The sequence below is a fragment of the Panicum virgatum genome, chromosome 9K, assembly GCF_016808335.1.
Source record: "Panicum virgatum strain AP13 chromosome 9K, P.virgatum_v5, whole genome shotgun sequence".
Taxonomy (NCBI): Eukaryota; Viridiplantae; Streptophyta; class Magnoliopsida; order Poales; family Poaceae; genus Panicum; species Panicum virgatum.
This window is the reverse complement of record NC_053144.1, coordinates 52,196,705-52,211,370: the sequence shown is the minus strand read 5'-3', so window position 1 is coordinate 52,211,370 and position 14,666 is coordinate 52,196,705. Positions and strand designations below refer to the sequence as shown.

Here is a 14,666-nt window from a genome sequence, read left to right as displayed (position 1 = left end):
ATATATATATCAGAAATAAATGAGTATGAGAACATAAACTAGCATAGGCGCCTAACCAAGCATGAGAAATTACCATGGAAAATGCTCTCTCGGTGAGAGAGAGTGTGTGTGGGTGTGTGTATATGTTCTCATACTCATTTATCACTTTGAGTATGTTCATATACTTATTCTAACATACTTCAAAGGTATATACATGAAAAATTTCAAAAGCAGTCCTATTTTTTAAATATATATGATTATACCTTATTATTAGTGTATAAAATAAGTATGTCCACATACTTTATGTATGGTTACATACCTAATATATATACCATCACAGATGTTCAAGTATGATCACATACTCCATGTACATACTCTTCGTTGGGTCAGATACGTAATATATGATGAGATACACATGTGGAAGTAGCTACAAGCGAGTGTAGAATGAAATTTTCTTATATATATATATATTAGAAAATATGTTATGATGTGTGATATCATCATACAAAATTTTAACTCAATATTTTGCTCGTGCGTAGATAAGTAAAAAAGATAAATCTTATTAAGAGGTAAATTGGACCAAATGACATAGTTTAAGGGTAAAGTGAATCAAGAAATAGTTTAGGGGGTCATCCAGACTTTGACGATACTTGAATGGAGTAATCTGGACCTTTCATTCCTATTGTAGTAAGCTTTTGTTTTATAACACTTCACTTGTATGTTTCAATAGTACTAGTATAGTCACTAGGCTCGTAGATCTCGATCATCAGTGACCGAGAGATAGAGGGGTATCAGAAGAAATAAAACAGGTCCCAAAACTGTACATCTTTTTGTAATGAGGAGAGAGGATCTTTTTTGTAACATACTCCCTCAGTTTGAGGATATAAGGCGTGGTCAAAATTGGCATGGTCTTCAATAATAATATTTGACTCTTAATAATATATTCTATAATATAATGTTTGTAGCAACAAAATTATAGTTATATGAAACTACTTCTAAATATGAATACAATGATATGATTGTTATAGACAAAGTTTTTATTATACAAGATTAATTGTAGGTTAATGTTTTTAAAGTTTGAATCTTGAATTGTGTGCATGCCTTATATCCTGAGACGGAGGGAGTAGATTTCTAAGTGAAGAATTTTAGAGTAAGTATTATGATAGGCGACTAGCTGGCTGGTATCTACGTGGAGAAGAGAAATGAAGAGAGAGAAAGAGATGAGCGTCTCGCGACGCGCCAGCTCCGGCCGGTGAAGAGAGTCTGCGGCTGCTGGCATTGGCCGAGCAACCATCTGTGCATTGAACAGTAGTAGGGCCCGCCACCACCATGCGCCAGCAGCCACCGACACTATTAGCCTTGCTCTTACATGTTTCCAAGACACGGCATGATAACGACAACCCGGATATTAAATTTTGAGGTGCATAGTGGTGACTTTGTCAATCTCGAGAATTTGCCGATTCAATCTTCGAAAATGCTCGTGCGTTCGTAGGAGTAAGTGTGCATGTGTTATGAGTGTCTAATCTAAAAAAAATAAATACCGAGTAGATCATTCATGACATAGCTTCATTTCAGCCCTTATTGCAGATATATACCACCATACGGTGATGATGAGATCTGAAAACGAGCTGCATTTTTTGACCATGCATTTCAGAAACAAAATATGCTCAAAGAAGCCCTGGCCGGCACATCAATATGATCAAGGGAATCATGATAGTTATATCAGCTTGTACCAACATGCAGTTTAAATATTAAAAATATGCTGACATATAATGTGCTCCATAGCTAGGGTCCTTCTTTAAACACTAGCGCTATACACCAAGCAACGAAATCAAGAGAATCGCATTTGTATGGACACTCATCATAGATGCAGACTACTAGCTAGCTAATCACACGTCCAGTACATACTCAAGTACAAATTAGCTAGGAGTCGAGTCATATATCTTTGTACTTGTGCTAATATATATATATATATATATATATATATATATATATATATATATATATATATATATATATATATATATATGTGCGCGAGTACATACATGTACAGTTCAGCATATTTAACTTGTCCCAAGAATCGGATGCATGCATGATCTACTACTATTTTAACCTATGACTATGATTAACTATTTGACTGTTCTCTGTTACTACAGTGACTTGTGAATTGTGATACCCACTGTAAAGCCTGATATGGTCAACTAAATAAAACGAAGGCCGGTATGTATATGAATCACGAATAATCAAACACGTACGAAGTTGAGGAACAAATAAATCAAGCCACAGATAAGAAAGTTTCTCCTTAGTTTAAGATTAAAGAAACTAATACACTTTTTTCTAGTAGTCCTCATTCATGCTATGCCTTCACATGCGGATATATATGTATTTGTCCAGTCCAGGATCAGAAGAAGAAGAAGAAGAAGAAGAAGAGATAAACCAGAAGAAAAAACAAAAAAAAATGGAAAACAGGAATAGATGACGAAATAGGCTTTGCTATAATTTAGTTCGATTTTTCTCCACCCTTTTACCATGTCTGCTCTGCTGTTCTTTCCTGAACTCTTTTGTATGTATATGTCTCTATTTATTGTCTATGATCTTATGCCATTGGTTCTGGATCTAGGCGTCTGGCACTCTAGCTTTGTCCTTTTGTTATTAGCTGCAGTGTAAACATGGTGGTTGCTGTCGCCGTGTGATGACCCTGCTGGTGTCTGGCTATCATCAGTCTTGAAGCTGAAGCATGAGGCATCCAGCACACCATATGGGCTCTTTGGAACTGAAGGACTCGCATTGCCGTCTTCGCTCTTCTTCACTAATCCGACCTCTTGCATTGCTTCATAGCATCTCCTCACAGTTTGCTGCAGATGCAAATTCGTGTATTTTAGAGACAATGTAAATGCAATACACCATAGTACATAGCTAGAGACCTTCAAAGAGAGAGGCCTGCACACCTTATTGACAGGGATGTTAGAAGCTGTAAGGGCGCTGCTGAAGTCAAGAGCGTGACTTTCAGCAGCTGCTGAGAGAACTGCGGCTGCTGCAATCTCAGAAGGTCTGAATTGGAGGAACTTAGTTGCTGCAAAATTTCAAACGCACACAGATGTTCTAATCATAAAGTATTCATTTATGGATGAGTTGACAAAGTGACAAAAAAATTCATTTTTTTTCATGAAGCAGTATATATAATCTACCTTTCAGAGTGCCAAGGATGAGCTCAGTGCACCGTGAAGCAAACCCGCAACTTAACGGCTTCCCCTGGATGAACTTGTCCGTGAAATAGTTGATGTATGAGAATGGGGTCACAGCTTGCATCCTCCAATTCAGAGAGGTCATAAGAAAAATCTCCATATTCTTAATAGATTCTGCGCTGAACTTGTACTTCTCACCGCAAACCTGAGATAACAAAAAAGAACTTTTAGAAACTCCATTCCTCAAACATGGAAGCAATTTTACATACGTAAGATAGTCGTATATTTGACCCACCTGGAAGTCAAGACACCGAGGAACTAGAGTCTCCTCCATCTTGGCTGCAATGGATAGGCAGCCAACTGAGAGTAGCTGCTGCACCCAGGGATGCTCAGGCTATACCAACAAGAAACTTACATAAGATCTGGGTCGCGTCAAATTCTAAGGTCGGGGGATCGGAGAGACAAGGATGTCAGAAAATCGCCTGCTGATTGGCCATTTGGCCATTAACTTAATAGACAAATTAAGGAATGCATGACTAGCATACATTTGTAGAACTTACCCGGGGTTCCTTTATGGAGAGGATCCTATCAAGATAATTAACAGAAAGGTAAAAGCATAGCGGTCCAAAATTATGATGAGCCTGGGCCTGCAGTACACATGGAAGAGACAAGACAAGTAGTACAGTTCATCAGTTTCTATGCAAGACAAAAATTTAGTCAAGTAAGGGCGACAAACTTGGAGCTAATAGAACAAATAAAGGCGCATTCTGCAGAACAAAAACATAAGTACTGGGATGGAAGTGGAACAGGTAAAACGAATCATGAAGGCATCTTAGAAATGCAAACAAGTAACCCCTCAAAAGATTAATCAATCCTAACCTTGTTGATCCAATCAATGGAAGCAATCCTCCAAGAGGACACCAGTCCTCCGCTGTTCAACCTCTGGAGGTAATTCCCCGCTGCAACATCAATCAGTTGCTCCTTCTCTTTCTCCATCAGAGATGCTACAACCTCCTCGCTCTCCAATGGGAAGGCCGGGAAATCAAGGCCCGCCCCCAACTCCGGCCGCAGCTCCCCCTCGCCGTCGTCAATGCACCCAAAAACGTCGTCCATGGTCTCTTCACACAGCAGGGACGACGACGGGGAGGCACCACCGGCGGAGAGGAACCCCATGGCGAGGTTGCTCCAAGAAAATGGTGGCTTCTTGGCAATTCTTGGTCTGGGAACTGGTAGCTAAGGGTTGAAGATTATTTCAACTTGTTGGCTATGGCATTGTTGGGAAGATGGAGTGATCACCGGCCAAATCTCGACTGCGAGTAGACGAGTGATGGCGACGCTAATCCATCTCTCCTTCTTCTCTCTTGCCTTCTCCCCCTCGCTCCCTCTGTCCAGGTGAGGAAGATGGTTTCGATGGAGGTGTGAGCGAGGATGAGAGAGAGGGGCCCGGGGCTCTGGCTGCTTTATAGGGTGCTGAGCATTTAAGGCAATTAAGGTTTCTGGTTGTAGGAGATTTTTTTGGGAATTTTTTTATGTACTGCTTCGCCCGCTTGTTAGTCGTGAGACGGAAAATTAATGTTCACAAGGCAGCCCATAAAATCCAGTATGTATATCCTGGAATTAAATTGAATTCTTTCTTGATGTGCTGCCATTGCTCTTGGCTACGGGCTGCTGCTAGTTTTGCAGGTTTATGCTTTGCATGTACTTCGATATGAGATTTTAGCAATTGATCATCAAAGTGGTGCTACAAGTATAATGTGCATCCCTGTTCAGTGATCTTTATCTCCACCAAGTAGTGTATCCAAAGATGGTTTTTGTGGCGATCTTGTTATACTCCCGGTATCTGCATTACAACATACTATATGCATGTGCCTGCTGGCTTATGCTTGTATTTGACCATCGGAGTTGCTTGCAAACCATATTCCTAAAGACTTCTTTTTTTCTTTATTAGCATGTAGAAAAATTTTCAGACTCGGCATTCATGGATTTACTTCCAAAAAAAGGCTCGCGTCTTCATGGTGGTACCAGCTCATTACTATAAGCTTACTAAATACAGGAGATAGAGCGGCATTGATGTCAAGAGATAGGAGTATCTCGTTGAAAGAAAGAAATACTGTGAGGATTTTTTTGAAGAAATGCTGCGATGAAAAATGACTAGGATTAACATCCTACTCCAGTCACTTATTTCTATTTTTGTTTCTTGACCTGTAAAAGTTCTTTTCGAGATGGCTGGGCTAGCCTTTTTCCTTGCTGGAGATTACAACCCTTGCAGCTTGCATTCACCCAAAATGCCATGCTAAATCTTGTGATCTCCCGGCCCCTTTAAACTCATTTATTAATTTCGCACCATCTTTGGCTCCAGCTTCATATCTCTGGATTTCTCTCTTCTACTGGATCATGCCATACTTATCGCGCTATTACTATCTTCTTGAAATGCAATATCAGATTCATTATTTGAATTTCAAAGCAACTTCCATCTAAGCACCTAAATCTCATTTTGGTCTCTTATAAAAAAAAAACTCATTTTGGTCCATCTAACCCCCAAGGAAATTTATAGGATTTTAGAGGAGTTCCACATCAAACCCAACCCAAACGAAAATTCATCGTTCTCCTTGAAATTATTGTGTTCCATCCAGCCATTTTCCTGGTCTCTTTGACAACCTGCAACTTTTGCATTTACACTACTAACAAATTCTTTGCTGTTTATATTATTATAAATATATTTGTTTTGTACTCTTGCATCCGCAACGAGCTTGTCTTATACTACCTACTTTTAAAAGTTGGCTCCAGGGACGGTTTGCTGTTTACTTGTGCGTTGACTAGGCTCCTTCACTCCCTTGGCGCCAAAACGGCCATGCCCAAAAGCTTGTCCGATCTGTGGCCGCCCGTGCCGCGGCTGCAGAGGACCTCTCCCACGTCAGTCTCACTGCAGTCCATGAGTGGCAGGCTGGTTTTTTTTTTGAAAATGGAAATAGCTTTCCATTACGCAACTGGGGCCAAATCCCTGGCCAACAGAGTCTGAGTACAAACTGGAATACTGTCTCGAACTGAGACTATACCCGAACCAAGTCTAGCTCCACAATCCGCTAGAGAGTGAGCCACCTGATTACATGACCGAGGGTTATGAATTACAACCTGAGAAAGAAAATTACAGTGAAGCAAGTACTTCAGCTCCCAAACTAGCCCACTTGCCGAGCTTCGATCAACAGCCGATGTACTCAGTGCCCGAACCACCTCGGCAGCATCCGTCGCTAGAATGATGTTCTGCACACCCAGTTCCACAGCTCTCTGCACCGCTTGAAGGCATGCCACTAATTCAGCATGGTTAGGAGCTAAAACTTTCTGTAATTTTCCGTAACCTGTGCCGATCACGTTGCCTTCGCTATCCCGGATAACATAGCCCCATCCTCCAGACAAGTCTTGGCTTCGGAATGCGCCATCACAATTCAACTTAACAAAGCCTTCAGGTGGTTTAGACCATACCGCTGTTGTCGGACGGTGAACAGGGTTCAGTGCAGAGTTGCAGCCGGCTGAGAACTCCTCGGCATATGTTTTGATCATCTGCGCGATCTGCATGGCACTTCTCTCCTTCTCGCCCTCACGTACAGCACACCTCTCGCTCCACCAGATGTACAACAAAGTGATCACTATTCGCTGATCAGCTTCTTCCATTTTGAGGATCTCTTCCACTGTTGCCATGGCTGATTCACAGTCTGCCAGTCGCAGTCTGATATGCTCCAACTGGAGTGCCCTCCATACATGCCGAACTTTCTTGCATTTGAAGAATAAATGGGCGCCGTCTTCATCAAGCCTGCCACACCAGACACACCGTGTATCTAATTTCATCCCATGCCTCTTCAAATTCACCCTCAGCGCAAGACTGTTGTGACCCAATCTCCAAAGGAAATGCAACATTTTCTTGGGACATTTAATCTTCCACAACTTTTTCCAGGTACTATTTTCAGCAGCTCCATCTGCCGACGAAGAGGACTGGCCTCTATCTCTTCTACCTCTTCTTCTATCAGCGATCTCCACTTTATACGCCGATTGGACAGAGAAGAGGCCATTGCTATTGTAGTGCCAAGCTATCCAAAATCAAATTTTTTTTTGGAGCAGCAGCAAAAATTTCAAGGAAAAATTCGGAGCAGAAATTTTTTCAAGGAAAAAATCAAAGAAAATTTAGGGGAGAGGGAACCTTCAAGAAAATATTTGAAAAAATGTACGAAATAAATTAAATTATTACAAGAGAAAAAATTTTACATAAAAAAAAATAAAAAACTCAGATAAAAAATGAATTAAAAAAATGAAAAAAAACTAGATCTGCCGCGGCGCTCGCCGAGGCGAGCGCCGCCGCGCCTCCCGCCGAGGCGAGCGCCGCCGCGCCTCCCGCCGCCAACCCGTCTCCGCAGCGCCTCCCCTGGCCGCCGGCCTGCAGTGCCTCCCCCGCCGCCGGCTCGCAGCGCCTCCCGCCGCCGGCCCGCAGCACGTCGGCTCCGCGCCTCTTGCCAGCCCCGCCGAGATCCGCTCCTCCCGTCGCGGCCCCACCGGGATGCATCTGGAGCAGAGGAATGGGGAGAGGACCGGGAGAGAGAGGAAGGAAAGGGAGGTCAGGAGCGCGAGATCCAGATGTGGGAAAGGAAGAGCGAAGGCGGAGCATTGGGCCCACATGTGACGGTGATGAAAAAAAATTGACCGCTCACTCCAAAACTTACTGTTGAGTGTAAAATCATCATTGGGGGATTTTAACTTAGTTCAGTTAATCCCCTCCACACGAGGATTGGAAGGGATTGAGGGGGATTTTGACTTGGTGATTTAATCCCTTCCAACCCCATCCAATCCACCTCAATCCCCACCAAACTGAACAAGTTAGATAACAGTTTAGGATGGCATAATTACATGTTCTAGTTGAGTAGCGCATAGCTACGACGCTATTAAGCATCCGCCAAAACGACTATTATTCCGGATTCCGGAATCACTTCTGAAATGTCATGGAATTATTTTACCCTCAGCTACTTACATATTATGGCAGTCAAAAACGGTACAAGCAAGTAGCATTGTCCGTCATGGACTTGCAGTACAGCCAGTTCACATCATCATATACCCAGATTTTTTCCAACTTCAGATCGGCATAATCTGATGTGTTTTCTGCCTGCTATTAGGCTCCGGTTATTACGGGCTTATGGCATGCCTTGTTCTCCTCACGCGTGTTAGTTCCCTTCGAACTTTGGATCTGCCATCACATAGTGATATGCTGTGACCAAAACAAATATGAAGACTCCCACAAAGTTGGTGAAGAAGCCCAAGTCTTGATCGTCAAATATCTGCAGGAAAGACAACAGGCGGATTATGTTTCACATCTCAAGAGAGTCGGCCAAATAAATCCTTTGTCACAGCAAATTAACCGATGGTTCGCAGTTGACTGGAAATAGTGTAAAATAAAGACAAGCTACAGTAAGAATTGAGGTTATAAAACTATTTCACAAATAGCCTGAAGGGGAAAAGTGGCTTAAAAAGTGACTAAAGTGAGCGAGCAAGAATAAAAGCAAATAGCCTCCCAAACATGAAATTTCAAGGATCAAGCACACTGGGAAGAATATATGATATGGGTAATTGCAGCAAAATACTGCCGAGAATCCCCGTGAGATTATATGTCAAACTTGTTAATCCAAGCTAAACATCAGTCCACAATGGATTTTGATGTGAATTTAAGGTACCAAAAGGCTCCCAAACGTTTCATTCTATCATATACAAAAGACAAGTTAGGATATAAGTTCGTCTCTTCTCTTTAAGACTGCAAATAACAAAATACGTCTAAGTAATCACAGAAGTTCTTGAATTCAGGCTCATGTCATAATTCTTGCCATTTGCAACTTATAACAGCAAAAGACCCTGTTTGTTTCATTGATTCTGGATTGCAGCACACAGTAAGGTTTAATTGCAAGGCAGCAAGGTTACATTGTCGTACCACAGTTGTAGAAAAATCATTTTGTCCAGTTTACATTCCAGATCTTGGTTTATGTCTTATTCTGATTGGTTGAAACACCATATCTAACAACTTCAAACTATCACATTTCCTTCATGTAGAAACCTTTTCTAATTTATGCCCTCTTCTAATTGATGAAAAGACACCCGATAAGATGCAGCTAAGCCACACTAGCAACACCATCACGCTTCATGGTTTTCCAAAATAAACGAGTTAACCGAAGGAGATGAGATGTGAAAGCAAGAAGTAACTGCCCAGGCACAACGACGAGCATTAACTGAGTAAGACACGAGAGCAATAATGGACTAATAACGACGAGGAATGAGAATGGAAACCTCCGCAGCTGCATACATGGTTTTCATTAACTATTTGAGGTCTTGATGGCTTAATGCCTCACAACTCTGATGTTGATACAACATAACTGGGAAAGAATTAATGGAACTAAATTTTACAAAACAGAAAGTATGAACGAAAAACTTACTTTGAACAGAGGAACATGAAACGAGATACAACATTTACAGAAACAATATTATGCACAAATACATACGGTGAGCAAAAGTATTTTTCTACTATGGTTCACAGATAGCCCTAATGGTTTTCCTTTGTACTTACGGAAGTTTTCTGGTTTCAAACTTAACCACCTCAGTGTAATTTGCAAGAGCTTAGTTGAGGTGGACATTGTATGAAAAAGAAAATAGAGAATTAGCTCCATTTCGCTCCCAAATGGATTATACTCAAAATGGTCAAACAAACAGATCTCATCACCACCTATTGCATGCTGTATCCACCTAAAGAAATCTATATACATAACAAAACCCTGTAAATAGCTGAAAAAGTATGCTTCTGGCAGGACCATCATACCCTACAAAAATCACTTTAAAGAACCTATGTATCACTGACAGGCCCACCATACCCTTACAGAAAGCACTACAAGGAACCACACCCACACAAGGCTACTCGAGTTGCATAATGTATTCCATAAAGACGACATACATGTGATCTGAGTATCTGACTCAAGAGTTGTGGAACACAGATGGATGCAAACAAAGAAAATGTGAAGGAATCTACCAGAAAAGGTTAAATTAAACCGCAATAAGGCACTTATGAAGAAAGAAAGAAAGAAAGGCAAGAATGAAGCAAACCCAAATGGTTTCTGCTCGCGAAAGCTCATATCTTTGATATGTGAAGGGAATGGATGTGCACAAGTCTACTTCAATGCGTCCAGCTTTAGTGATGAAGAGCAAAATGACAAACAACTGAAACCAAATATATTCGAACTACTAGGTGGATATGAAATTATAAAACACCAAAACACATCATATTACAACGATAAAATTAACAACAGTTTCTCAAACATAGACTTTTCCCAATGACCGTTTAACATGTTCACCACAAAAATCTCACTTGGTTGATGAGGGATTTCATTTAGCCATGGATGAAGATGTATAGAAAAGGAAACCAACTAAAAAAAGGTCCTTAATACACAAGGTAGCAATGATGAAAAGATAACACCTTGGCGAGAAGTAATAATGCTTGCAAGCATCTCAAAAGCACAATACATTGGAGAAGGTGACAGGAATAATACAAATCTAAAACCATTTTAAACTTGCTCTGCTGTTAACTGTTGTCATGTCAAGTAAAATAAACAGAAAATCAGTCTGGCATTGATATTTTCCTTGAAACAAATGAAGTAGGTGGTAAAAAAAAAAACTTTGGAAGACAAAGTTAGGTGTGTTCTCTACCGTAAATGCCGAATAATACCAAAGTAGCACAATTGATGAAAATTAAGTCATCAAAGTTGTACACAATTAATCATATTTCATAACAAGTAATTTTCTGGTTTGCATTATTCAGAAATTCAAGTGACCTGCGGCAATGAATCTTGCTTCAGTGCTTCCTTGTCACTAGATTAATGCGCCATAACCGCTGTGAATCCAGCAAGACTCAGTTTGAAGGAAGCAAGGTGCAGGGTGATTATGATTCATCATCTCAGTCGCAATTGAAAAAAAAAAAGCACGACAAAAAAAAATCATTTATGCCCCTTTTGCAGCTGATAATACAGTTTATAGCATGTTGCCAGGGCATGATAGAAATACCAGTCTCTCCATGATCATGTAAAAGAATGGATTCAATGGAGAGGGAGATGGCAGGTGCATACCTGTCAGAAAGCGTGAAGTCAACTGAGAGGGAAGGTGAGTATACTAATGAGCAAGATAGAAGGGCAAGAATAGCGGGAGGGTATGGGAAATTCAAGAGGGAGTCACTCTGGCTTGAGATCAACAGAGGCATTGAACATGAGGGAAAAACTCAACAGCCACAAGCTAGAGACTAGAGTTTCATGAGCTATTCATGAGTATCATGACTTCAGTGGCTTGAATCCTCGCAGCAGAAATGTGTCATATAGACATAATGAGGTGTGCAAAAGATGTTTGTTTGTTAAAAATAGACATGTCCTGACATTTCTATAAACAGTCTAGGGCATTTTAAATGCTGCAGTGGCACCCATCACACATTGAATGTCAATTATGAGTAAGCAACTACTTGAGGCCTTGGCGCCCCAGTTTATTCTAGTTTCATTAGCAATGCCATGTTAGTTGTAGCAAATTGCACTAGCATCACGAAACAGGACTATCATAAAACAAAGCAAAGTTGTTTCAGGCGAAAGAGTCAAGTGAATGGAGATTGAGCAAACAACTTATGAAAGAAAAACTTGGTCGTTTCGCACACAGCGAACCACAAAATGAGACAAATAGCTCATACAAGAGATGATAAGTACAATTTCATGGGGGGCAAGCGTTAGTTTCCTCTGGTTTCCCCAGAGCCCAGATAGCCCTAATCATTCCCCTTCACCCCTTACCAAGTTCTCCAGTGTCAAATTTAATCACTAGGCATTATTCAGTAGTGCTTAGTTCAGTTGCAGGTGGGCACGAAATTCGCAATTTTAACCTAAAATTAGCACATATTATCCCCCAAATGGACTGTATAAACTGGGCCAACGAACAGATATCGTTTATCATCTATGGCCTGCTGTATCCAACAGAGCAGGGGCGGACCCAGCATAGGAGATGGGTGTACAGATGTACACCCGATTATTATTTTCAAACGAAATCGAAGTTAGTAGGTGTATATTGTAACTGGATTCGGATCCGAATACAAATAGTTTTGTTAGGGTTTGGGGTGCTCCGTCTCGCACAGCACAAGGAAAGAGAAGGGGCGGGCATACCTGGTAGATGCTCGTCGCCGGCGAAGGGCTGGGCGAAGACGTGACAAATGGCGCCGCCGCTCGCCCAGTCGTCGCCGCCAGGGAAGGAAGAGCAAGGGAGGAGAGAGAGAGAGATAGAGAGAGAGAGAGTCCGAGAGAACGCAGGAGATGAACCCGAGCGGGAGGGCTGTGATATGTGTGATTGTAATAAGCCGAGCTCGAGCGAGCCTGACACCTCAAGCTGGAACATCCCGAGCCGAGCTCGATCTGAGCTTAGAGATATTGGCTGTGTTTAGTTCTGCAAAAAAATTTCAAAATTTTTTACTGACGCACGTCACATCAAATTTTATAATATATGGAGTATTAAATATAGTTAAAAAATATAATTAATTGTACAGTTTGGTTGTAAATGACGAGACAAATTTTTTGAGACTAATTACTTCATGGTTGGACAATAGTTGCCAAATAAAATCGAAACGTGCTACAACAATTTTTTCGCGAACTAAACACACCCATTCTTAACTTTCTTTGAGATCATGGCAGCAGCATTGATGATAGATGAGAAGATGAATGAATCTATAATAGACGGATTTAATTTGATTAATGAAAGAAAATAGAAGCATATTTAGACATTTAGCTTTATTATTTTGTGTCTATTTTAGCTTATACGACACAACAGTCAACTCTAGTCCCTAGCTATATTATTTTAACTTGGGGTAGTTGGAAATTTAATAGAGGTAGCAGAATGCATAAACATGATATGCAAATAGAAATACTCGAGCTTCATTGAATAGCTCAGTCTCGCATCGCTGGAGGTCGTGAGCTCCAGATTAGGTCCAGCCCAGCTTGATTCCAGGTATAGCCTAGTTTGAATTGAGTTTTTAGCAAATTAAATTTAAATAGTTCACAAGTCTCGAGCTTTTCTGGTAGCCCTACCGAGGGGTAGGAGCGAACGGTAAATGCTTAACGGGCTAGCATAAATTAGCTAGTCGTGATCCGTTTTATTTTTTTTTATCTATTTTTCTCTTTTTTAATACTCCTATCTTTTCTTTTTAATATAATAGACGAAGTAATAAAATTAGTTAATCATCTTTTAAGTAATAATGCTCTATTTAGCTACATAAACATGTTATACCAATTAAATTAGGCTTTGCTCTGATCATTATGGTACTGAACCAATCTTATACAGGTACAATTAATATAACACTTTAGCGAATAAGGCAAATAACATTCCATACAAAAACTAATCCGCCAAATTCCGACGAGCAAAAGGTCACATATCTGCGAAATATATATCTAACAAACAAGTTAGGGAACCGTCTGTCTTCTCTAACTTAACTTTAGATTGTGGCTGAAGAAATACGACTAAAAAAGGAATAATACGATGTTCAAAGCAGCCGTCTAATTTAGTTCTTATAATGCATGATGTTTCGACTGAAGGTATTGAAAATATTGAAAAGATTGGCGTCTTATGATCCACCATTTGAAATATCTTGTTGATATTAATCTTTTTTTTAGCATAGTGCTTTGGAATAAAATGAATATGTTCTTAAAATTAAGCATAAAAAGTTATACTATTGTATTAACTTCTATCATACAATTTTTATTAAGTACTTAGCTCCTAGCATTTCAAATAGTATATCTACCTATTTCTAAAGAGCAAATTGTTTCCTTAGTTATAGAACTGAAAGTGAAACGGAGTTCGCGTCTAAATTGTAGTCTCCTCCAACTTGTAAGTAATTGAGACCACCTTTTCTTCCTTATGGACATATGATTAGCCAGAGGGGAAGGGAAAATATGTGAGCAGGATGAAGTAGAGCCGGCCAGCGACACAGAGGCAGGCTTCCCAAGGTAATTATGCAAGAAAGCAGGTGACAGCATTAGTGAGTGAACAATTAGTGAGCAAAAGAAGGGTGACAACATTAGTGAGCGAACAATTAGTGAGCAAAAGAAGGATTGTCTTGCTCATCGCACTACAGTATCGGGACAAGTACGCGTGCTAATATGGCGGACACCCTCATTGTTGCTAAGATCAAGATCGCGGCAACCAGCACAGTGAAGGATGGTGGGGTGATTTTTTTTAGGGAAAGAGAAGGGTGGCATGTATGAAAGTGTTAAGAAGTGGTAGATGTCAAAATTTTATTTGAAAGGATTTTTAATGAGATGTTGTCATGTGTAATTTAATTATGCTATGATGATATTTTAAGTAGATAAGATTATAAAATGTTTCACAGTATCAATTGTAACATCATATAAGAAGATTTGCTAGTATTATAACAAATTATCCCAACCAAAAAGGTCTTATTCTACCATAGTGTTA

General features: G+C 40.3%; 1 protein-coding gene and 1 long non-coding RNA gene across 2 annotated transcripts; both read right to left on the bottom strand.

The window, feature by feature from the left end:
• Positions 1 to 2,567: 2,567 nt before the first annotated feature.
• On the bottom strand, positions 2,568 to 4,337 carry LOC120648111 (cyclin-D2-2-like). Its single transcript, XM_039924869.1, has 6 exons — positions 4,044 to 4,337; positions 3,725 to 3,811; positions 3,460 to 3,558; positions 3,168 to 3,369; positions 2,928 to 3,052; positions 2,568 to 2,834 (listed from the first exon to the last, which is right to left on the bottom strand). Exons 1-6 carry the CDS (start codon positions 4,335 to 4,337, stop codon positions 2,568 to 2,570), a joined length of 1,074 nt encoding a protein of 357 aa, XP_039780803.1.
• Positions 4,338 to 8,027: 3,690 nt separating this feature from the next.
• On the bottom strand, positions 8,028 to 12,557 carry LOC120652153. The gene is made up of 2 exons (XR_005666472.1): positions 12,368 to 12,557; positions 8,028 to 8,482 (listed from the first exon to the last, which is right to left on the bottom strand). It is a non-coding gene; the product is annotated as an uncharacterized LOC120652153 (long non-coding RNA).
• Between the last annotated feature and the right edge of the window lie 2,109 nt (positions 12,558 to 14,666).

Excerpts from the sequence above, each read along its gene's own strand:
- LOC120648111 (XM_039924869.1), bottom strand. The coding sequence starts at position 4,337 with ATGGGGTTCCTCTCCGCCGGTGGTGCCTCCCCGTCGTCGTCCCTGCTG. Across the intron at positions 3,559-3,724 it reads TCTCCATAAAGGAACCCCGG|CCTGAGCATCCCTGGGTGCA; the intron begins GTAAGTTCTACA and ends TTGTTGGTATAG. Across the intron at positions 3,370-3,459 it reads CTCGGTGTCTTGACTTCCAG|GTTTGCGGTGAGAAGTACAA; the intron begins GTGGGTCAAATA and ends TTGTTATCTCAG.